This window comes from Coregonus lavaretus, assembly GCF_964263955.1.
Source record: "Coregonus lavaretus genome assembly, contig: HAP1_SCAFFOLD_160, whole genome shotgun sequence".
Lineage (NCBI taxonomy): Eukaryota > Metazoa > Chordata > Actinopteri > Salmoniformes > Salmonidae > Coregonus > Coregonus lavaretus.
The window spans coordinates 516,321-542,499 of record NW_028156184.1 but is presented as its reverse complement, the minus strand read 5'-3'; the positions used below and the strand labels follow the sequence as shown (position 1 = coordinate 542,499).

Sequence of the window (26,179 nt, the reverse complement as noted above, 5' to 3'; positions counted from 1 at the left end):
CTTTTTTCCCTCACTGTATACCTTGTTATTAGCTTGTACCTATAATTGTTGATCAGTCAGGTAGCATGTTAACTAACTACCAATACACTGCTTGAAACTATAATTGTTCAGAATGTGTAAGTTTACTAGTTAATAAGAAAATAAATAAAATGTAATTGTTCAATAATGTGTAATGTGTAATTGTTCAATAATTCAATGTGTTGTGTTTAAAAATAAAAATATCTGATCATATAAATGTGTTGCATTTCAAATTACTTTTACAAATAAAAATATGTGATAATAAACAAACAAATCTAAACTAACAAATGTCAAATAATATTTGTAGGCAAGATGGCCAGTCAATTTGAATAACGTTATTGTGTATTCTACGTAATGACGCAATTTTATGTTATAACGAAAAATGTATGCACTCACTAACTGCAAGTCGGTCTGGATAAGAGCGTCTGCTAAATGACTAAAATGTAAAAATATAAAATAATATGCCATTTAGCAGACGCTTTTATCCAAAGCGACTTACAGTCATGCGTGCATACATTTTTGTGTATGGGTGGTCCCGGGGATCGAACCCACTACCTTGGCGTTACAAGCGCCGTGCTCTACCTGCTGAGCTACAGAGGACCATGTAAATGTAATGATGTCATCACGCAATGACATCACAACGTCATTTAGCAACTTTTAGCAACAAATTGACCTGCCTCTAACAACTTCCCCTGAAAATTAGTTGGCAACCCTGCAGGGGAGTTGCTCTTTCAACTTTCAAATTTCTCTTAGACTTTCCAACATAATAATAGCCACATGGGCACATCAGGAAATATACCACACATTTTGTTTTACAGGAAATTCTACCCAGGACATACATTTTATTTCCAGTATGAGGGTGAAGAAAGAAATCCCCCTTGGTCATCACATTACAGTTCTCACAATGATTTGAGGGGAGGGTGGATAGGAAATGCTGAGGGGGAACATATTCATCTGCTCTTACTAGGCTGTCCTTTAGGTTTCTAGCATGTTTAAAAGAGAATTGAGAGATATTCTGAAAAGGCCGGCCCACAGAGGGATCCCAGTCCTAAATAGAAGTCAGAGATCAAACTCCTGGTTCTCCCCTGTTCCTTCCACACGCCCTCCCATTGTACTGTATGTATGAACACATTTTGAACAATGGCTGCCTAAAATGCTGTGGTGCTTACAAACACAACAGGAAAGGTTGTGGTAGACGTGGGCCATCACAGGTGAGTTCACAGCTCTTTTACTCTGAGCATTCATATCAATGACTCACCCTCAGATGGACCATCAATGCCAGAGTTCTACAAGACTGTTTCCATAATCAACTGGGCATTTCAACAGTCTGTCCCTCAATATAGTCCTGGGCATATATTATTTATCTTACTATTGTTATAACTGCTAACTTTTTAGCATTTGTGGCACAAATCCACTGCAAGTCAATGGTATGTATACAGTCACAGTGAAAGTCTACACACCCCTTTACATTTTGCAAGCTTAAATCTTAATAGAGATTCAATATAGTGTTTATCCTGCCGACCTACAAAAACTATTCCACATTCTCAGTGTAAGAAAATTGTAGAACAATTTTACTTCTAAACATATCCAGTAGTTTTGATTACATATATTTTCACACCCCATGAAACAGTTCTACAGCATCTGTACATGTGTGTTGTGGCTTGTAACTTGCTAGGTAGCAGTTTAAGACATGGTATGAATCCTAATCAACCCATCCAATGTGAGTACATGTTGAAGTACAGTAGATTAATAAAGCTACAGTACTGCAGCTGGTGACAAAGCTGCATATATTGAAAAAGCTTGTTAGTGCATAGGTCAAATGTATCTTTGTGATATTAATTTCAGGTCTTTTTTTTACAGCTTTAGACAAACACTAAATATTTAACTTAAAACATAGTTTTGTTGTATTTAATGATAGAGAAGAGAAGAGTTTGACCAACACAGATTCATGTCCAATCTTTGAGGACATGTCTACATTGTTAGAGTGGTCACATGCCAATCTGTTCCATATAATAGACAGTCTTTGGAACAGTGGAAAGCTACATGGCCCCTTGGTTGTTGCTAAGCAGGCATTCTTCTTCTATGGTGTTTATTGGTGGTGTTCAGAACAACGTTAAAGGTGCATCACTGCCACCTTCTGGGCTGGAGTGTGATAGAGACATGTGGTTCTGCCCTGGTGAGATCACAGGGTCAGAGAAAACTCCTGAATGTGGTCATACCAAAACACTCCAGGCACTCAGCCCATAAGAGCCATTCATACTGTCAGATCTAATATGGAAGAACTGAATACAAAAGAGACGGAGAGGTTGACCAGTACAAATTCATGCACTAATGTTATTTTTCATTGGCAGATCAATGCAGTTTTCCAAACATAAAATCTTACAAAACAACTGATGATGATTAACTAACTGAACAAAAATATAAACACAACATTCAACAATTTTACTGGGGTACAGTACATATAAGGAAATCAGTCAATTGAAATACATTCATTAGGCCCTAATCTATGGATTTCACATGACAGGGGCCCACCCATCAGCCAATAAGAATGATTTTCCCCCACTAAAAGGGCTTTATTACAGATAGAAATACTCCTCAGTTTCATCAGCTGTCCGGGTGGCTGATCTCAGATGATCCTGCAGGTGAAGAAGTCAGATGTGGAGGTCCTGGGCTTGCACGGTTACATGTGGTCTGCGGCTGTGAAGCCAGTTGGATGTTCTGCCAAATTCTCGGTAGAGAACAGCTCTTGTGAACATTCCTGCAGTCAGCATGCCAATTGTGCACTCCCTCAAAATGTAGACATCTGTGGCATTGTGTTGTGTGACAAAACTGCACATTTCAGAGTGGCCTTTTATTGTACCCAGCACAAGGTGCACCTGTGTAATGATCATGCTGTTTAATCAGCTTCTTGATATGCCACAACTCGCAGGTGGATTGATTATCTTGGCAAAGGAGAAATGCTCACTAACAGATATGGAAACAAATTTGTGCACCAAATTTGAGAGAAATAAGCTTTTTGTGTGTATGGAACATTTCTGGGATCTTTTATTTCAGCTCATGAAACATGGGACCAACACTTTACATGTCAAGTTTATATATTTTTTCAGTATAGTTTTAGAAGACAATTAACTAAATACGTAGTCATTTCATTTTGTCACATGTTTGGTAAACAACAGGTGTAGACTAACAGTGAAATGTTGACCAACAATAGAGAACACAATACAACAATTATAATAATAGGAAAAAGATTGTAGCACAAGGAATTAATACACGATGAGCAATGGTAGCTTTGTTATATACATGGGGTGCCAATTCCTAGTCAATGATAGCTTGGCTATATACATGGGGTGCCAATACCTAGTCAATGGTAGCTTGGCTATATACATGGGGTGTCAATACCTAGTCAATGGTAGCTTGGCTATATACATGGGGTGCCTATTCCTAGTCAATGGTAGCTTGGCTATATACATGGGGTGCCAATACCTAGTCAATGATAGCTTGGCTATATACATGGGGTGCCAATACCTAGTCAATGATAGCTTGGCTATATACATGGGGTGCCAATACCTAGTCAATGATAGCTTGGCTATATACAGTGCAATCTGAAAGTATTCAGACCCCTTGACTTTTACCACATTTTATTACGTTACAGCCATATTCTAAAATTGATTTAACAGTTTTTTCCCCTCATCAACCTACACACAATACCCCATAATGTCAAAGCAAAAGACAGGTTTTTAGTTGTTTTTCCTAATTTATTAATAAAAAACGGAAATATCAAATATACATAAGTATTCAGACCCTTTACTCAGTACTTTCTTGAAGCACCTTTGGCAGTGATTATAGCATCGAGTCTTCTTGGGTATGATGTTACAAGCTTGGCACACCTGTATTTGGGGAGTTTCTTCAATTCTTCTCTGCAGATCCTCTCAAGCTCTATCAGGTTGGATGGGGAGCGTTGCTGCACAGCTATTTTCTGGTCTCTCCGGAGATGTTAAATCGGGTTCAAGTCTGGGCTCTGGCTGGGCCAGGTGAACCTTCGCCCCAGTCTGAAGTCCTGAGCGCTCTGGAGCAGGTTTTCATCAAGGATCTCTCTGTACTTTGCTCTGTTCATTATTCCCTCGATCCTGACTAGTCTCCCTGCCTCTGAAAAGCATCTGCACAGCATGATACTGCCACGATCATGCTTCACCGTAGGCATGGTGCCTGGTTTCCTCCAGACGTGACGCTTGACATTCAGGCCAAAGAGTTCAATCTTGGTAACATCAGACCAGAGAATCTTGTTTGTCATGGTCAGAGTCCTTTAGGTGCCTCTTGGCAAACTCCAAGCGGGCTGAACTCTGGAGCTCTGTCAAAGTGATCATTGGGTTCTTGGTCACCTTCCTGACCAAGGCCCTTCTCCCCCGATTGCTCAGGTTGGCCGGGCGGACAGCTCTAGGAAGAGTCTTGGTGGTTCCAAACTTCTTCCATTTAAGAATGATGGAGGCCACGGTTCTCTTGGGGACCTTCAATGCTGCAGAAATGTTTTGGTACCCTTCCCCAGATCTGTGCCTCGATACAATCCTGTCTCGGAGATTTACGGTCAATTCCTTCGACCTCATGGCTTGGTTTTTGCTCTGACATGCACTGTCAACTGTGGGATGTTATATAGACAGGTGTGTGCCTTTTCAAACCATGTCCAATCAATTGAATTTATCTCAGGTGGACTCCAATCAAGTTGTAGAAACATCTAAAGGAAGATGAATGGAAACAGGATGCACCTGAGCTAAATTTTGAGATTCATTTTATTTCTAATAAATTTGCAAAAATGTCTAAACCTGTTTTCGCTTTGTCATTATGGGGTATTGTGTGTAGATTAATGAGGGAATTTTAATTTTTAAAATAAATTTTACAATAAGGCTGTAACGTATTTTCTTGTTGAAAAAGTCAAGGGGTCTGAATACTTTCAGAATGCACTGTATAGACACTAACTATTTCACTTTAAACAGTTTGTTATATTTATGCACAAGAGAAGAAGAGGTTGCCCAGCACAAACTCATGTACAAACATGAATTTTCATTACATATTTGTAATTTAGCAGATGCTCTTATCCAGAGCGACTTATAGGACCAATTGGGGTTAATTGCCTTGCACAAGGCCACAATGACAGATTTTGGACCTAATTGGCACGGGATTCAAACCAGCGACCTTTTAGTTACTGGCCCAACACTCTTAACCGCTAGGCTACCTGCCGCCAGATCAATTAACTTCAATACAGTTATTCAAATACATTCATCATCAATTACTAAAATAATTAATCTGGTATTAAAAGACAATTTCATAAACACAAGTAGTCGATTCATAGCCTGTTTATCATTAAACAAAAGATGTTTAGTAATAAAAAATAATCCACCCAAACTAATGCTAAAAACGGATCATCACAGTCTTTATCTGATATACACTGAGTGCACAAAACATTAGGAACACCTTCCTAATATTGAGTTGCAACCCCCTTTGAGTTTGAGTTGATTTATTCTTGCTCACCGATAAAACGGAATAAATGCAGAATTTACATGACTAATAACTACAAAACACTCGTTTTAAAATACATAACACAATACGTGACATAAGTAGAATACAGAACGCTTGATGGAAATTGAAATATTAAAATGTGATTTTAAAAAAAGATTTTGGGAGTTATTATGCGGTCTGATAGCAGTGGGTAGAGTGGCGTTTCGCAAGCGGTTTGTACGGGCAGTTAGACAGGACAGTTTGTGGCTGTTTCTCAGGAGCCTGGTGGTGCAGTTACCTCTTCTTGGAGGGAGAAGGTCATTCAGTGGATGGTCAAGAGTGTGCATGTCCTTCACCAGGTGCACTGCAGCCTGTTCTCGCCTGCTCTGCAGTGACGGGAGCTGTGGTTGGACTGCTCCACCTCTGGAGATGATCCTCAAGGCCCTCCTCTGCACCCTCTAGTTGGGCCTGCTGCTTTTTACTGCATCCAACTAACAGCACTCCACTGTATTCCAGACAAGGCCTGGCCAGTCTAGTATAGACTGTGACCAGATCTTCAGTAGGACATTACTGGCAAGAAATGTCAAAAAGGCGTTTTGAGGCCTTTCTCACTGACTACTCCACGTCTCACCACTGAGGTTAGAGTCTAGATGAAAACCAAGATACTTGGTTGTTGTTACCACTGGTACTTCCTGTCCTCCTAGGATTAGTGGTGCAGGTTGTGGATGGTCTTTATAAAAACATACCTGAATTTCCACAGACTTTTTCCCATTCAGGACCATGTTGTTGGATGTGGCCCACTCTTCCAGCTGCTGTATCTCCAAGCCCATGGAAGTGTCCTCTTGGATGCTGGTTAATGGTATGGCTCGGGACAGCCCTACATCGTCTGCATACCCAGTGTCCAGAGTGTCACTGAAGACAACTTTTCGGGTGGACATGTGAAGGAGAAACAGATATGGTGAAACCACGTCACCTTGTGGAACACCAGAGGTGACCTCTGACCAAGAGCTAAATGTGCCAGTTGCCATCACCCTCTGCCCTCTTTCGGTGGTGTAGCTGTGGAGCCAGGCTAGTAACCTTGGACACAGTTCATGGTCAGACAGATGTTGAAGGAACTATGGGTGATCTACCCGATCAAAGGCTTTGGACACATCAGCAAGTAACACCCTCACCATTGTTGGGTTTATGGAGTCTGTAGCTGTCAGCCAGGAGTATGTGGCTTTCACAAGGGCGGTAGTAGTGCTGGACTTTTGGGAGGTAGTCATACTGAATCGTGCACTCAGATAAAACTGTCCCCTGCCAGTAGGAGGTGTTAACAATGTGTTTGATGACAGGGGCTAGATCTTCTGCATGCTCTTTTAGTAGCCAGGCTGGAATGCCATCAGGCCCACATGCTTTACGTGGGCTGAGTCTGGTCAGAGCTTGCTTTAACTGGCCAATGCTGCACAGCTCAACCTGTCTTGTAGGCATGGGCAGGGGGAAGATGGCAAGAGGTGTGGTACTTGTCCATGCCTCAGCAAAGAAGCCACTGAAAACGTCAGCCACGTCGTCGTCTTCAATTCCCTCAACCTATATTCTCCCTCCTGATGTTTTCTTTGGTCCCAGTCCTTTGTTAATGAAGTCCCACCATTCCTTAGGGTTTTTCTTATTTAGGTCCTGGATTTCAGTTTTGTAGTAGCTTGTCTTTGCTTCCTTGATAATCATTTGCACTGTGTTTCTGTATTTTCTCCATGTCATTGTTTCTCCCCATCTGTTGAAAATATTCTGTATTTTCCTGATGGCAGCCTTTATTCTTTCAGTCATCCAGGGCTGGTCCAGTGTTGTTGTTTTCTTATTTCTTATTGGCATGTATACATCAAGTGCAGTTTGAATGCAGGAGTTGAACGTCTCCACCTTTGCATCGATGCTCTCCACCTCATATGGCAGAACAGTAAGTACTGGCCATACATCGTGCAAAGGTCTCCTTTCTGTTCTGGGTTACCAGATGTCCTTTTTTCCGCTGCACCTCGCTTCTCCCTCCTGATGTTGAGTCTTCTCTCCAGTGTGTAACCGTTGGTGTGTTTTTACGTTGCCAATCGGGAGAAACTCTTGCCATATTAAGAGCAGAAGTAAGGATTCTCTCCTGTGTGTGTTCTCTGATGACATTGCAGCTAATCTGTTGTTTTTAGATCAGTGGTAGATCTTCTCTCCTGCATGTATATGTTCATGTTGTTTTAAGTGGCCAAGTTGAGAGAAACTTGACCCACAGTCAGAGCAGGAGTAAGGCTTCTCTCCTGTGTGTATACGTTCATGTGTTTTTAAATGGCCTATTTGAGAGAAAATCTTTCCACAGTCAGAGCAGGAGAAAGGCTTCTCCCCTGTGTGTATACGTTCATGTTTTTTTAAGCTGCCCAGTTGAGAGAAACTTGACCCACAGTCAGAGCAGGAGTAAGGCTTCTCTCCTGAATGTATACGTTCATGTTGTTTTAAGTTGGCCAGTTGAGAGAAACTCTTCCCACAGCCAGAGCAGGAGTAAGGCTTCTCTCCTGTGTGTCTACGTTCATGATTTTTTAAGCTGCCCAGATGAGAGAAACTTGCCCCACAGTCAGAGCAGGAGTAAGGCTTCTCTCCTGTGTGTATACGTTCATGTTGTTTTAAGTTGCCCAGTTGAGAGAAACTCTTCCCACATCCAGAGCAGGAGTTAGGCTTCTCTCCTGTGTGTATACGTTCATGATTTTTTAAGCTGCCCAGTTGAGAGAAATTCTTCCCACAGTCAGAGCAGGAGTAAGGCTTCTCTCCTGTGTGTATACGTTCATGTGTTTTTAAATGGCCTATTTGAGAGAAAATCTTTCCACAGTCAGAGCAGGAGAAAGGCTTCTCCCCTGTGTGTATACGTTCATGTTTTTTTAAGCTGCCCAGTTGAGAGAAACTTGCCCCACAGTCAGAGCAGGAGTAAGGCTTCTCTCCTGTGTGTGTTTTATGATGAAGTTTTAGCTCACTTGATGTTGTGAAACATTTTACACAGTCAGAGCAGGAGTAAGGCTTCTCTCCTGTGTGTGTTTTCTGATGAAGTTTTAGCTGACTTGATGTTGTGAAGCGCTTTACACAGTCCGAGCAGGAGTAAGGCTTCTCTCCTGTATGTATACGTTTATGTTGTTTTAAGTTGCCAGGTAGAGAGAAACTTGCCCCACAGTCAGAGCAGAAGTAAGGCTTCTCCCCTGTGTGTATACGTTCATGTTTTTTTAAGCTGCCCAGTTGAGAGAAACTTGCCCCACAGTCAGAGCAGGAGTAAGGCTTCTCTCCTGTGTGTGTTTTATGATGAAGTTTTAGCTCACTTGATGTTGTGAAACATTTTACACAGTCAGAGCAGGAGTAAGGCTTCTCTCCTGTGTGTGTTTTCTGATGAAGTTTTAGCTGACTTGATGTTGTGAAGCGCTTTACACAGTCCGAGCAGGAGTAAGGCTTCTCTCCTGTATGTATACGTTTATGTTGTTTTAAGTTGCCAGGTAGAGAGAAACTTGCCCCACAGTCAGAGCAGAAGTAAGGCTTCTCTCCTGTGTGTATACGTTCATGTTGTTTTAAGTTGCCAGGTAGAGAGAAACTTGCCCCACAGTCAGAGCAGGAGTAAGGCTTCTCTCCTGTGTGTGTTCTCTGATGGAATTTTAGCTCAGATGATGTTGTGAAGCATTTTACACAGTCAGAGCAGGAGTAAGGCTTCTCTCCTGTATGTATACGTTCATGTTGTTTTAAGTGGTCCAGTCGAGAGAAACTCTTTCCACAGTCAGAGCAGGAATAAGGCTTCTCTCCTGTGTGTATTTGTAGGTGTATTTTTAGCTTTGATAGAAATGGGAAAATCTCCTCACAATGTGGGCAGTGGTGAGACCTATTAGCTCTGTGATATTCTTGCTGTTGCTCTCTGGATGTAGAGAATGTCTCAACATGGTCTCCTGTGTGAACAACAACAGAAGAACCAGTCAGTTGGTGTCAATCAAATGTATTTTATGAAGCCCTTTTTACATCAGAAGTTGTCACAAAGTGCTTTACAGAAACCCAGCCTAAAACCCCAAAGAGCAAGCAATGCAGATGTAGAAGCCATATCATCCTCCACTCACTATCACAAGGGTTAGTGTCATCCTCCACTCACTATCACAAGGGTTAGTAACTACACAGACTCATTTAATAGAACTTTAAAACATTGGCAGTTTGTCTACTTCACTTCTTTAGTCTACTCTCTGATCACTCCAGATAGCCCAGTGAATAAAACAAATGTTGACAATACTGGTGTCAAACCATGTAAGTATCAGTAGCATGAAATAATATCTACCTTCTCATTGAAACAGTTCATCATGAAACAGTTCTACTGCAACTTTTCATGCACAGTGGGAAGTTGGAACGAACCTGCTCTTACCATGAGAAACAGATTTCCCAATCTTCTCCTCCTCTTCTTCATCTTTAATGTTGACATTCAACTCCAGTGTTTGACTGCAGTCTTCCAGCTTCACTGATGCCATCTCTGGATCCTGCTTAGCAAACTGGGCACCACTGTCACAATCAGGACCCAGTGACTGTAGGTTTGGACTCAGTGTGGAAGGAGAGAGGCAGTTTGGGTTTGTCCTCACTGTTGATGTTACCGGCCTCAGATTTAATTCTAGTCGTCCTGTAGTAACAATGAGAAACAGACACAAAAGGTTATTGTCTTGACAGTTCTGGCACTTGCTTTATTCTCTAAAAATATACTCTTCTTGTTAAATTATCTATTTCAGTGCTTGACTTGGACTGAAATAGGTGCCGGTACTGTTTATATTTAGGTGCAGGAGCTCCACAATACTGTTGAGCTAACATTCTATAAGAGGAACAGCAGCTCAAGCACTAGATATTTGAGGTGCCGGTCCTTAACCTATAGCAGATTTTCACAAATTCACATACAGTACCAGTCAAACGTTTTAGAACACCTACTCACTCCAGGGGTTTTCTTTATTTTTACTATTTTCTACATTGTAGATTATAAAGATTCTACAAAGCTGTCATCAAGGCAAAGGGTGGCTACTTTGAAGAATCTAAAATATATTTGATTTGTTTTACACTTTTTTGGTTACTACATGATTCCATATGTGTTATTTCATAGTTTAAAATGTCTTCACTATTATACTACAATGTAGAAAATAGTAAAAAATTAAGAAAAACCCTTGAATGAGTAGGTGTGTCCAAACTTTTGACTGGTACTGTAAATGCATAAATGAAAAAAGCCATTTAGTACAAGGTCACTGTTTGTTTTAGGCAGCACTATGTACTATTTTCCTGAATAACCTTGTCTTCACTGTAATCTTTCAATCAAAAACCAATTGTATTTTCCGTTCACACCATAGTAACATTTATCGATAAATACAGAAACAAATTAATGTGTCTGAATATTAGTACAGATGTAGAAAATTGATTATCATTACATTCAGCTTCAAAAACAGTAGTGCGACCGTGAAATTGTCTCTCTCTGCTGTCTCTCTCTGCTGCACTGAAGTCCGTTGACGCTGACTGAGTGGGCGGCACCATTTTACCAGCTTGTTAATTTTACACAAAACCAAAAACTCGGAAATCTAAAATAAACAGATTCTTAATGAAATCACCTTGTGGAAATTATGTACATCCATTCAGACAAACTCAAAGTATCTAGCTATTGATGTGTATTTTTTAATGGATTATCAGATAAAACTGGGTTAATCACGAACATAGAGTTAGAATTATTTGTTACTGGGCCAGGAATGTAATTGGGTCATTTCACTGTGTGTGTGGTGGTAAAGAGGGAATCTGACCTAGGGTCAGATTGCTTGCTCTTACTTAGATCCATGGTTGTCTTATCATATCAAAGACTGAAACTGGCTTGGGCCTTTTGTTTCTGTCTTCAAACACAGTGAAAAGAGCCGGGGTTGAACAGAGTTTAAACTAAACATGAGTGTTTTTGCAAGATAAGGATTGATTGATTGTAGTACTCTGAACTTAATGAAAGTCGAGTTTAGCCGCTCTCAGAGACAAAGGAAGTGGGCGGAGCAATAAAAGAGTGGGAAAACTGAAGAGGGGACAATATAAGAGGGGGGGAGAGCGTAAGGGGTGTGCCATTCAGACTGGTATCGGCTTTGTTGAAACTCTAATAAAGTCATCTTGATGCAACAAAAACTCTAAGACCTTATTTGTAATAAAGGATAGTGGTTATTTTCCACAACACTATGTGACTTGTAAAATAGTTACCAGGTTTACTCAGTCTGACATAAAAATAACACATCAAACCTTTACCAAACGTGATAATACCTTAACGGATTTGTTACCTAGCAAGGTATGACATGTTCTTTCGATAAAAGAAAGTTTAAACGTGCTATTACATACTGATATTATGTATTTTATAAAGTATTAGTTAATGTTTGGAATATTGAGAGCTGCATAAGGATTTGAAAGATGACATACATTCCATGTATTTATTTCTGTCACTGGTGGGTGCCAGAAGGTATGCGGGCCAAGATAGCTGGGGGGCCACTGGTGCTAATCTTAGAAGGAGTACGTGATGGAATATCCTGACTAGGGTGCAACACGATACCATATAGGGTGATCCTATATGTGGTGAGGAGTGACACTCAATAATGGTTGGCAACTGTTGGATGGAATTAGCTCGGAAAAGCATTATATAAACTAAGAGGTTTTCTGCCGAATCGAGTCAAAGGTAAGGATCTCTGGGTTAACTATCTAATGTTAGCTAAATTTAGTAATGAATAAATAGGCTACATTTATTTAAATGGTCAATTCTGTGAACTGTCATGTGCAAGTTTTAAATTGACACAATACCTGTTAGCAAAGGTGTCAGCTAGAGATGACGTGCAGGAGATTGCAGTGATTTGTTGTTTTGCATGATGTCTACTTTAATGATAATTAGAGTTTTATAATCTGAGAGGAAATAGAGCCGAATATATTGCTAAAAGTCACGCCAGGGTAAGCCTACACAAAACAGCCCTCATTTTAAGTGTTTCTAAAATGAATAAAAAGGAAAAATGATTGGAAGCATTTCCTGTTTGACCGCTACGTTTTAAGACACCATTTTTTGCAAAAATAACAATAATAAAAAAAACAGTATTCAGACTTTACTCAGTACAAAAAAAATGTTTTTGGGGGGGAATGGATCAGCTTAATATTGTAGATAGATTGTATCTTCTATCAATGTAATTGTCTGCATCACTTCCAATCCCCCATGTTTTTATATACAGTGGGGGAAAAAAGTATTTAGTCAGCCACCAATTGTGCAAGTTCTCCCACTTAAAAAGATGAGAGATGCCTGTAATTTTCATCATAGGTACACGTCAACTATGACAGACAAATTGAGAAAAAAAAATCCAGAAAATCACATTGTAGGATTTTTAATGAATTTATTTGCAAATTATGGTGGAAAATAAGTATTTGGTCACCTACAAACAAGCAAGGTTTCTGGCTCTCACAGACCTGTAACTTCTTCTTTAAGAGGCTCCTCTGTCCTCCCCTCATTTCCTGTATTAATGGCACCTGTTTGAACTTGTTATCAGTATAAAATACACCTGTCCACAACCTCAAACAGTCACACTCCAAACTCCACTATGGCCAAGACCAAAGAGCTGTCAAAGGACACCAGAAACAAAATTGTAGACCTGCACCAGGCTGGGATGACTGAATCTGCAATAGGTAAGCAGCTTGGTTTGAAGAAATCAACTGTGGGAGCAATTATTAGGAAATGGAAGACATACAACACCACTGATAATCTCCCTCGATCTGGGGCTCCACGCAAGATCTCACCCCGTGGGGTCAAAATGATCACAAGAACGGTGAGCAAAAATCCCAGAACCACACGGGGGGACCTAGAGAATGACCTGCAGAGAGCTGGGACCAAAGTAACAAAGCCTACCATCAGTAACACACTACGCCACCAGGGACTCAAATCCTGCTGTGTCCCCCTGCTTAAGCCAGTACATGTCCAGGCCCGTCTGAAGTTTGCTAGAGTGCATTTGGATGATCCAGAAGAGGATTGGGAGAATATCATATGGTCAGATGAAACCAAAATATAACTTTTTGGTAAAAACTCAACTCGTCGTGTTTGGAGTACAAAGAATGCTGAGTTGCATCCAAAGAACACCATACCTACTGTGAAGCATGGGGGTGGAAACATCATGCTTTGGGGCTGTTTTTCTGCAAACTTTTTTTCCCCACTATATATATATATATATATATATATATATATATATATATATATATATATATATATATATATATATATATATATATATATATATATATATATATATATATATATATATATATATATACATATATACACACACATATTTTTTTTAATCATTTTTTATTTTTTTTGCTCCTGAACTTCTTCTACTCTCAACCTCTCCGATCATTTTCATGATGTCCATCCGGTTTGCTTCTATATGCCATATCTTTCTAACTGTGCTCTTTCCCAAAAGCTCCCAACATACAACCTATATACTTATTATGGACACAGTATGCTTACATCATTAGCTATCTTTGTTATTATTTGTTGTTATTTGTTATTAGTCCCATCCTTCAACTCTATTCAATACCTCCCATCTATCTCTTAACACCATCCATATAGGATTTCTATTTGCCATATATATTTCAACCGTACTGTGATGTTTTACAAAAGTTCTGAACCTTTCTATTCTCATTGCTTCTACAGATTGTGAATTAAAAATAAACAATTTTGCTAAAAGTATTATTATATTATTGATTGATTGACTATGACTTTTCAGATCACCCAGTAATGCTATCTGCAAGGTTAGTTCCAGGTAAATATTGCAATCCTTTAGCCATTCCTGGACCTGTGTCCAAAAACAAGCTACAAATGGACAGAACCAAAACAAATGATCTAATGATTCTGTCTCTTCACAGCAAAATCAGCAGAGCTGGGAAGATTGTATCCCCCATATAAATAACATTCTATTGGTAGCAAGAATTTGATATAATAATTTAAATTGAAAGATTCAAATTTTTGAATCCGGTGTCGTTTTGCGTGTCAGTTCATAAACACTATGCCATGGGATCGGTACGTCAAAGATCTCTTCCCAACTATTTTGCAATCTATATGGGACGGCTGTCAATCCTTTGGTCCTTAAGTGAAACTGATATACTTTTTTATTTATCACAGTTTTCCTTAACCAATTATGTTCTTTAATGCAAGGCCGACAGACAAGTTCCTTACTTTCTCCCCCTTCCACTTTCCTCTTCCACTTTTGCGGTAAGGCTGCAATTATTTGGTTGTAATTTTGGGTAGAGCAGACATTTCCATATGTTTTTGTTAGCTGCATGTGCGACATAACTCCACCAGTCCTACCGATGATATCATTTATGAAGATTAAACCTTTTTTAAACATTGTCAAAAAATAAAGTTTTTTTGTCAATTAGTATATTTGAATTTAACCACAATATTTGTTGCATTATTTGTTCTGTCGTTTCTGGAGGATTAAATTGAAATTGCAACCAACTTTCTATGGCTTGTTTTAGAAATAGTGACATTTTGGAGATTATTTCCTTTTCAAATAACTGAAAGTGAGAGGTTGTAATCAGAATAAAGTGAAAAAGGCCTTTCTTGAACATTGGGTGAGACAATCTTCCTAATTTGCTTGAGAACCAGTTCGGATTTAAGTATAACTTTTGTATGACTGAAGCTTTTAGTGATAGGTCTAATGCTTTAATATTTAATAATTTCTGTCCTCCGAATTCATATTCATTATATAAATATGCTCTTTTAATTTTGTCTGGCTTGCCGTTCCAAATAAAATTGAATATTTTTTTCTCATATAATTTAAAAAACTGTTCGCTAGGCGTAGGCAAGACCATAAGCAAATAGGTAAACTGGGATAATACTAAAGAGTTAATCAGGGTGATTTTTCCACAAATTGACAGGTATTTTCCTTTCCATGGTAGTAAGATCTTATCTATTTTTGCTAACTTTCTATTAAAATTTATTGAAGTGAGATCATTTATTTCCTTTGGGATATGTATTCCGAGTATATCCACATCACCATCAGACCATTTTATTGGTAAACTACATGGTAATGTAATTTTTTTATTTTTTAGTGATCCAATACGTAATATAGTACATTTGTCATAATTTGGTTGTAATCCAGAGAGGTTAGAAAATATCTAGATCCTCTATGAGGCTGTGGAGGGATTCTAGTTGTGGATTTAAAAGAAAACATGAATCATCAGCGTACAATGACACCTTTGTTTTTAAGCCCTGTATTTCTAATCCTCTGATATTATTATTGGATCTGATTTTAATAGCTAACATCTCGATGGCCACAATAAATAGATATGCCGATACTGGACAACCTTGTTTCACTCCTCTTGACAGTTTAAAACTTTCTGAGAAATAGCCATTATTTACTATTTTACACCTAGGGTTACTATACATGATTTTGACCCATTTTATAAGAGATTCTCCAAAATTGAAATGCTCCAGGCATTTATATATAAACCCCAGTCGAACTTTATCAAATGCCTTTTCGAAGTCTGCTATGAATAGCAGGCCTGGTTTCCCATATTTTCCATAGTGTTCTATTGTTTCCAGTACTTGCCTTATATTATCTCCAATGTATCTTCCATGTAAAAAACCTGTCTGATTAGAATGAATAATATCCGACAATACCTTTTTAATTCTATGCGCTATACATTTTGCTAGGATTTTTGCATCACAACACTGAAGTGTAAGGGGCCTCCAATTTTGTAAATGGACTGGATCTTTATATTTTCCACTTGTATCCTGTTTCAGTAATAATGAGATCAGACCTTCTTCTTGAGTGTCAGATAATCTACCATTTAAATAGGAGTAGTTAAAACATGCTAATAACGGTCCTCTTAGTATATCAAAAAAGGTTTGGTAAACCTCGACTGGTATGCCATCCAACCCTGGAGTTTTCCCAGACTTAAAGTATTTAATTGCATCCAGAAGTTCCTCCTCTGTAATTTCACCTTCACATGAGTCTTTCTGTGTGGCTGTTAATTTGACATTATCAATAGAAAAAAATCTCTACAATTAGCTTCAGTTAGAGGAGATGGAGGCGACTGAAAAGAAAACATATGCTTAAAGTACTTTGTTTCTTCCTTCAAAATATCATTTGGTGAATTATGGGTGACTCCGTCAATTGTAACCAGTTTCATTAAGTTCTTTTTGGTAGCATTCCTATGTTGAAGATTAAAAAATAATTTTGTGCATTTTTCCCCATATTCCATCCAGTTTGCTTTATTTTTATAATATATTACACTTGATCTTTCTTGAATAAGTTTCTCCATTTCTTTTTGTTTTTCCTCTAATTTATTCTGAGCCTCTATGTTACAGTTTTTATTGCCATCTATCTGTTCTGTTAGACTTTCTATTTCCTTTCTTAGTATAAACTCTTTTGACCTAAATTGCTTTTGTTTTCGAGATGAGTACTGAATTGCATGGCCTCTAAAGGCACATTTAAAGGTGTCCCATACAATAAGGGGATTCGCTGTACCTATGTTATGTTGGAAAAAGTCAGTTATAAATTCCTTTGTTCTAATTATAAATAAATTATCATCCAATAGGCTTTGATTAAATTTCCAATATCCTCGCCCACGTGGAAATTCAGTAAGAGTAATGTATATGCCTATTATATGATGGTCCGACCGCATTGACTTTACTCAGTACTTTGTTGAAGCACCTTTGGCAGTGATTACAGCCTCAAGTCTTCTTGGGTATGACGCTACAAGCTTGGCATACCTGTATTTGAGGAGTTTCTCTGCAGATCCTCTGAAGATTGTCAGGTTAGATGGGGAGTATCGCCACACAGCTATTTTCAGGTCTCTCTGTACTTTGCTCCGTTCATCTTTCCCTCGATCCTGACTAGTCTCCCAGTCCCTGCCACTGAAAAACACCACCACAGCATGATGCTGCCCCCACCATGCTTCACCTTTGGGATGGTGCCAGGATTCCTCCAGAAGTGACGCTTGGCATTCAGGCCAAAGAGTTCAATCTTGGTTTCATCAGACCAGAGAATCTTGTTTCTCATGGTCTGAGAGTCCTTTAGGTGTCTTTTGGCAAACTCCCAGCAGGCAGTCATGTGCCTTTTCATGAGGAGTGGCTTCCGTCGAGCCACTCTACCCATAAAGGCCTGATTGGTGGAGTGCTGCAGAGATGGTTGTCCTTCTGGAAGGTTCTCCTATCGCCACAGAACTCTGGAGCTCTGTCAGAGTGACCACCGGCTTCCTGGTGACCTCCCTGACCAAGGCCCTTCTCCCCCGATTGCTTAGTTTGTCCAGGCAGCCAGCTCTAGAAAAAGTATTGGTGGTTCCACACTTTTTCCATTTAAGAATGATGGAGGCCTTTGAATCATATCCTTGGACTAAAATGATTGACATTCAGGTGCAAGCCTAACATCATGTGCAAAGGGCCTTTGGGTAATGTAGCACATATTCAATTATATATATTTTTCTCACGTAGGCTGTTCATTTCTGATCTTTGATACTTTTTCTGGTTTATAAACGTATCATGGTATACTACGTTAACGCTATACGTATGGGCCATATTGTTACTTGGTAGCTACTAGCAGCAGACCCTGTGTTGTGGATCATCTACCACTATTTTGGACGGTCCATACTGTAACGTTAACGTTAGTCTCAGGCTTCACTAACTAGCGTTACTGTTTTAGGTGGAGCTATTCTTTGCTACTTTTCAAACAAATACTACGTGATATTTAACATAAAATCTTGCAAGATATGCCTTTTGTTTTGTTCGTGAGAAGTAATGGCTGAGAGAAGGCAGGAGATACTTTGTTTTGTTTAGCGTCACTTAGGTTAGACTGCTCTCTTTAATGGATCAGTCGTCCACCAGGCTACACTCTACGATCAGGGGGAGGTGGGAGAGGAAGCGTTGATTGTCTCAGTTAGGAAGACAGAGGAATGGGGTTCAGTGTTTTACTGTTAGGAAATATTTGTTTCAACAGATCTTTACATATTTTCCTCACTACAAAATATTCATGCTGTCCTTGTGGTTACTAAACCATGTGTAGCTCAGTTGGTAGAGCATGGCGTTTGCAACGCCAGGGTTGTGGGTTCGATTCCCACGGGGGGCCAGTATGAAAAAAATATATACAGTGGGGGAAAAAAGTATTTAGTCAGCCACCAATTGTGCAAGTTCTCCGACCTAAAAAGATGAGAGATGCCTGTAATTTTCATCATAGGTACACGTCAACTATGACAAACAAAATGAGAAAAGAAAAATCCAGAAAATCACATTGTAGGATTTTTAATGAATTTATTTGCAAATTATGGTGGAAAATAAGTATTTGGTCAATAACAAAAGTTTCTCAATACTTTGTTATATACTCTGTTGGCAATGACACAGGTCAAACGTTTTCTGTAAGTCTTCACAAGGTTTTCACACACTGTTGCTGGTATTTTGGCCCATGCCTCCATGCAGATCTCCTCTAGAGAAGTGATGTTTTGGGGCTGTCGCTGGGCAACACGGACTTTCAACTCCCTCCAAAGATTTTCTATGGGGTTGAGATCTGGAGACTGGCTAGGCCACTCCAGGACCTTGAAATGCTTCTTACGAAGCCACTCCTTTGTTGCCCGGGCGGTGTGTTTGGGATCATTGTCATGCTGAAAGACCCAGCCACGTTTCATCTTCAATGCCCTTGCTGATGGAAGGAGGTTTTCACTCAAAATCTCACGATACATGGCCCCATTCATTCTTTCCTTTACACGGATCAGTCGTCCTGGTCTCTTTGCAGAAAAACAGCCCCAAAGCATGATGTTTCCACCCCCATGCTTCACAGTAGGTATGGTGTTCTTTGGATGCAACTCAGCATTCTTTGTCCTCCAAACACGACGAGTTGAGTTTTTACCAAAAAGTTGTATTTTGGTTTCATCTGACCATATGACATTCTCCCAATCCTCTTCTGGATCATCCAAATGCACTCTAGCAAACTTCAGACGGGCCTGGACATGTACTGGCTTAAGCAGGGGGACACGTCTGGCACTGCATGATTTGAGTCCCTGGCGGCGTAGTGTGTTACTGGTGGTAGGCTTTGTTCCTTTGGTCCCAGCTCTCTGCAGGTCATTCACTAGGTCCCCCCGTGTGGTTCTGGGATTTTTGTGATCATTTTGACCCCACGGGGTGAGATCTTGCGTGGAGCCCCAGATCGAGGGAGATTATCAGTGGTCTTGTATGTCTTCCATTTCCTAATAATTGCTCCCAGTTGATTTCTTCAAACCAAGCTGCTTACCTATTGCAGATTCAGTGTTCCCAGCCTGGTGCAGGTCTACAATTTTGTTTCTGGTGTCCTTTGACAGCTCTTTGGGCTTGGCCATAGTGGAGTTTGGAGTGTGACTGTTTGAGGTTGTGGACAGGTGTCTTTTATGCTGATAACAAGTTCAAACAGGTGCCATTAATACAGGTAACGAGTGGAGGACAGAGGAGCCTCTTAAAGAAGAAGTTACAGGTCTGTGAGAGCCAGAAATCTTGCTTGTTTGTAGGTGACCAAATACTTATTTTTTCCACCATAATTTGCAAATAAATTCATTAAAAATCCTACAATGTGATTTTCTGGATTTTTCTCTCTCAATTTGTCTGTCATAGTTGACGTGTACCTATGATGAAAATTACAGGCCTCTCATCTTTTTAAGTGGGAGAACTTGCACAATTGGTGGCTGACTAAATACTTTTTTCCCCCACTGTATATGTATGCACTCACTAACTTTAAGTCGCTCTGGATAAGAGCGTCTGCTAAATGACTAAAATGGAAATGGAAAAAGATTTTAGATATGCCTTTATGCTTTAGCTTATTCCATCTTTACATCTTTGGTTAAATGACTTCAAATGCTAAACTTAAATGTACTTTGTGGAATGTCTGTGGAGTTTGTAAACTATCCAAGCTTAAAACAGGTTATTACTAGGCTTAAACAACTTCATTCATCTATTGTATTCCTACAAGAAACTCACTTGTTGAAGGATGAGCTACTTAAAGTATGCAGGAGATGGCCAGGGCAAGTAATAGCATCCTGTTTCTCCTCTCATTCTCATGGTGTTATGGTTTTAATTCACTAATCTGTTCCGTTTCAAGTGGATACTATTATAACTGATACAGCTGGTAGATATATTTTGATACAGGAAACTCTTTTGAATGAGCATATTAATCTGGTTAATGTTTATGGTCCTAATGATGATAATCCCAAATTCTATGAGAATGTATTTCTATTGATAGCCTCCATTCCTGGTAAGGTCCTAATGGCAGGGGACTTTAATTGCACTCTTGATCCTCATCTAGATCGCTCCTCTGGTTTAGACACTTCCCACTCGCAGAGTAGAAAGAAATTACAGCATTTCATTAAGGACTTAAATCTATGTGAACCTTGGAGGACTCAGAACCCGAGTAAAAGGGAGTATTCATGTTACTCGTCAACATTTAAATCATATTCTCATGTAGACTACTTTTTAGTTTCTTGCTCATTGCTTCCCAATGTAGCAGGAAATGGATATGATACTATTGTTTTGAATGACCATTCCCATGTGTCATTATTCTATAGGTATACAAAACTAGTAAAAGGATCCTCTTGATGGCGTTTGCATCCCAGATGGTTACAGGACCCAGACTTCTTACATTACGTTGGAGTGCATATAGATGTTTATTTGACATTGAACACTGACCAAACGTCAGCGAGTACCAGATGGGAGGCTTTCAAAGCACATATTTGGGAGCAATTATACGTTTTACCAGTTTAAAATAAAATAAAATCAGAAAATGAGAGATGGACAGCAAAATGAGAGAATTGGAGAGGGAAGCTTTTTTGGATAACTCAGTAGAAGTAAACAAGGAATGATTTGGTCTTAAAGCTCAGTATGAAGAACTTCCCACCTCAAAGGCTGCAAACAGCTTAACTAGGCTGAAACAGTCCTTCTATGATCAAGGTGAAAAACCTGGTAAATTGCTGGCCTGGCACATTAAGAAGTAAAATTCAGCCTTTAATGCAATTCATAATTTACAAGGACAATTATCAATGGATCCTGTAGAAATAAACCAAACATTTGCTTCCTACTACAACACACTTTACAACTCTGAATCTCCTGAGAACTGAACTAGTCAGGTCTTGATTTTCCCTCTACTTCAGAAGACACTAAATTGGATCTGGAAAAGGAATTGGATGGTGTTGAAATATCTGATGCTATTTTCAATCTGAAGGGAGGTAAAGCAGAAGGTCCAGATGGGCTCCGAATAGATATTTAAGGACAAACTTCTAGGTCCACTTTTGGATATGTACAGTGCATTAGGAAAGTATTCAGACCCCTTGACATTTTCCACAATTTGTTACGTTACAGCCTTATTCTGAAATTGATTAATTAAAAAAATTATCATCAATCTACACACAATACCTCATAATGACAAAGTGAAGAGGTTCTTAGACATTTTTGAAAATGTATTAAAAATAAAAACAGCAGAAATACCTTGTTTACATAAGTCATGGGCGGCGCACAATTGTCTCCTGAGTGGCGCAGTGGTCTAAGGCACTGCATCGCAGTGCTAACTGTGTCACTAGAGATCCTGGTTCGAATCCAGGCTCTGTCGCAGCCGGCCGCGACCGGGAGACTCATGGGCGGCGCACAATTGGCCCAGCGTCGTCCAGGGTAGGGGAGGGAATGGCCGGCAGGGATGTAGCTCAGTTGATAGAGCATGGCGTTTGCAACGCCAGGGTTGTGGGTTTGATTCCCACGGGGGGCCAGTATAAAAAAATATATATATATATATATATATGTATTCACTAACTGTAAGTCGCTCTGGATAAGAGCGTCTGCTAAATGACTAAAAATGTAAAAAAAAAAATAAGTATTCACACCCTTTGCTATGAGACTAGAAATTGAGCTCAGGTGGATCCTGTTTCCATTGATCATCCTTGAGATGTTTCTAAAACTTAATTGGAGTCCAACTGTGGTAAATTCAATTGATTGGAGATGATTTGGAAAGTCACACAGCTGTCTATATAGTTGACCAAGAACATGATGGTCACTGACAGAGCTCCAGAGTTCCTCTATGGATATGGGAGAACCTTCCAGAAGGACAACCATCTCTTCAGCACTCCACCAATCAGGCCTTTATGGTAGAGTGGCCAGGCGGAAGCCACTCCTCAGCAAAAGGCACATGACAGCCCGCTTGGAGTTTGCCAAAAGGCACCTAAAGGACTCGGACCATGAGAAACAAGATTCTCTGGTCTGATGAAACCAAGATTGAACTTCTTGGCTTGAATGCCAAGCATCACGTCTGGAGGAAACCTGGCACCATCCTTATGGTGAAGCATGGTGGTGGAAGCATCATGCTGCGGGGATGTTGTTCAGCGGCAGGGACTGGGAGCCTAGTCAGGATAGAGGGAAAGATGATTGGAGCAAAGTACTGAGAGATCCTTGATGAAAACCTGCTCCAGTGCGCTCAGGACCTCAAGACCGGGGCGAAGGTTCACCTTCCAACAAGACAACGACCCTAAGCACACAGCCAAGACAACGCAGGAGTGGCTTCGGGACAAGTCTCTGAATGTCCTTGAGTGGCCCAGCCAGAGCCGGGACTTAAACCCAATCGAAACATCTCTGGAGACCTGAAAATAGCTGTGCAGTGACGCGCCCCATCCAACCTGACAGAGCTTGAGAGGATCTGCAGAGAGGAATGGGAGAAACTCCCCAAATACAGGTGTGCCAAGCTTGTAGCATCATACACATTAAGACTTTGGCTGTAATCACTGCCGAAGGTGCTTAAACAAAGTACTGAGTAAAGGGTCTGAATACTTATGTAAATGTGATTGTTCAGTTGTTGTTTTAGTAACAACTGATAAAAACCTGTTTTTGCTTTGTCATTATGGGGTATTGTGTGTAGATTGATGAGGGAAAAAAACAATTTAATCAATTCTACAATAAGGCTGTAACGTAACAAAATGTTGAAAAAGTCAAAGGGTCTGAAGACTTTCCGAATGCACTGTATATAGACAGGTGTGTGCCTTTCCAAATCATGTCCAACAAACTTAATTAGATAGAACCTGCTCTTACCATGAGAAACAGATTCCCCAATCTTCTCCTCCTCTTCTTCATCTTTAATGTTGACATTCAGCTCCAGTGTTTGACTGCAGTCTTCCAGCTTCACTGATGCCATCTCTGGATCCTGCAGTAAATTGGGCTCCACTGTCACAATCAGGACCCAGTAACTGTAGGTTTGGACTCAGCGTGGAAGGAGAGAGGCAGGCTGGGTGTTGTCCTCACTGTTGATGTTACCGGCCTCAGACTTACCTGAATCGGCCAGTAGTAATAAAGAGAAACGGACACAAACGTTATTGTCTTCACAGTTCTGGCATTTTCTTTATTCTCTAAAAATATTTTCACTTTTTTCTTGTTCAATTATGTAATTCAGTGCTTGACTTGGACTGAAATAGGTGCTAATACTCATTTTGGGTGCCGGTACTGTTCATATTAAGGTGCAGGAGTGCCACAATACTTTTGAGCTAATACCTAACCTATAGTAGATAAATGCATAGATGAATCAAAATCCATTTAGTACAAGGTTACAGTTTGTTTTAGACAGCACTGTGTGCTAATTTCCTTAAACCTTGTCTTCACTGTATTACTTCAATCAAAAACCAATTGTATTTCCTGTTCACACCATAGCAACATTTATTGATAAAGACAGAAACAATAGAATGTGTCTGAATATTAGTACACATGCAGAAAACTGATAATCATTACATTCTGCTTCAAAACAGTAGTGCGACCGTGAAATTGTCTCTATCTGATGCACCCGCACTGTCCTCACTGAAGTCCGTTGACGCTGACCGAGAGTAGCCGCCATTTTACCAGCTTGGGAATATTACACACAAAACCAATAATATGCTAAACGAACACAGAAATCTCAAATAAATGGATTATTTATGAAATTACCTTGAGAAAATTATGTACATCCACTCAGACAAACCCAAAGTCTCTAGCTATGTGACTTGTAAAATAGTTTTTATCACGTTCTTTCACTCACTCGGTTTGACACAAAAATAACACATCAAACCTTTACCAAACGTGATAATACCTTAACGGATGTGTTACCTAGCATGGTATGACATGTTCTTTCGACATTAGAAAGTTTAAACGTGCTATTACATACCTCTAGTAATAAATAGAAACGGACACAAAGGTTATCTTCTTGACTGCACAGTTCTGGCGCTTTCTTTATTGTGAAGAATGGTGCCCGCCTGCCCGGAACTTCCTGTTCCCCCACTACTAACGGTCCGTGCATTCCGAGATCGGATTACAACATTTCATTAAATTACTAAAAAAGTGTAAACTGTAGCAATTTATTTCCCTTTATAGTTTATTAGGCTAAGCATGACCTTCATCCAAATAATGTCTCTAGGGTTGGAACCGGTTCAGGGAACAGAACTGAAAAATAACGTTAAAAAGAACCGGAAACTAAAGTGTTCTATACTTTTCAGGAACAGCAGTTATTTTAAAAGCATGTCATCCAGGTAATAACCTTATTTTACTTTCCGGGTATTTTTCTCCAGTCCCACAAAATCGCAACAAAGCTCACTCTAGAAACGTATTCCAGTTTCTGCCTGCCAGCTGGAATGGAAATCTTTGCCAGTGGGTGTGCGTGTGGAAACTACCTGCTCCTCCCCTCTGAAGCATAGGTTACTGTATCCTACTGACAACGTTACAAGCATGATTCAGAAATTAGGGATATATGTTTAATTTGAGAAGAATGGATGAACTTTTTCAATGCTAGTTCAGGATACTATAGTCACCACGTTTCACATTGGATTTATTAACGACATAAACGTAGGACCTGTTTTTAATTCTAGTGCTGCACTGCACAAACAAGGTTGTTAGCTAGCTAGCTAACATCTGCTCTGGTCCAACGTTAAACCAACTCTGAAGTTCAGACATTCAAAGTTCCTCCATAGAAGCCGCTCCTCCGTAGGTATAATTCTGCGGGCCTAATTCAGATAATGCAGGTCATAACACGATGCCCAGCTCTTCAATGCAAGCTTTCTCTATCCTCTAACGAGCTGTCCACACCCGCAAAATGTCGCACCTTACACTGTGATTGGCAGCACAGTGTGCTCTGAATGATTTTCTTATACATATACTCTGTGGTGTACTAGTGTATTTATTATCCCACTTGGATGTCACTTCCACAAGCGTTAAATTGAGGGCCAGGTTGTCAGGATGGGTAATGTACTGTACACATTAATTACAAGTACTCCTAAAGATACACTTCATTTTAACTAGCTAAATCCTGTGTAACAACTAGTAATTACATTGTACTTGGCTAACATTACATGTACTATGCTTTGAAATAGTGTCTTATTCTTCATCTGGGATTTGGATTTGTAAAATGTATTATAAAATGTATTTAATATATGTCTGATCAGGCTCAGGTAGCATCAGGTTTGTATTTTCATGCTGATCAAAGCTCTAATCAAATCCAGACATTTATAAGCGTTATAATGCTTTTGAATGACACTTCCGGTTTTGGCGGAAAATACCGGGTTACCAGGGAGAAGAGTGATTTATTCTCGGGATGGAACATTTGTATAATATCGAGGAAATATTAAACCCTGATGCGCATACCAGTTGATTCACAAGACACCAACTAAGTAACTTACATAT

At 39.7% G+C, this 26,179-nt stretch overlaps 1 protein-coding gene across 1 annotated transcript; it reads right to left on the bottom strand.

Annotated features, from left to right (window-relative positions):
- Positions 1–9,372: 9,372 nt before the first annotated feature.
- On the bottom strand, positions 9,373–24,766 carry LOC311126697 (uncharacterized protein). The gene is made up of 4 exons (XM_084200691.1): positions 24,672–24,766; positions 23,573–23,809; positions 9,886–10,144; positions 9,373–9,434 (listed from the first exon to the last, which is right to left on the bottom strand). The coding sequence occupies exons 2-4, from the start codon at positions 23,673–23,675 to the stop codon at positions 9,422–9,424; spliced, it is 375 nt and encodes a 124-aa protein (XP_084056817.1). The 5' UTR covers positions 23,676–23,809; positions 24,672–24,766; the 3' UTR covers positions 9,373–9,421.
- Between the last annotated feature and the right edge of the window lie 1,413 nt (positions 24,767–26,179).

Excerpts from the sequence above, each read along its gene's own strand:
- LOC311126697 (XM_084200691.1), bottom strand. The coding sequence starts at position 23,675 with ATGGCATCAGTGAAGCTGGAAGACTGCAGTCAAACACTGGAGCTGAAT. Across the intron at positions 10,145-23,572 it reads TGGGGAATCTGTTTCTCATG|GACGACTAGAATTAAATCTG; the intron begins GTAAGAGCAGGT and ends TTGTTACTACAG.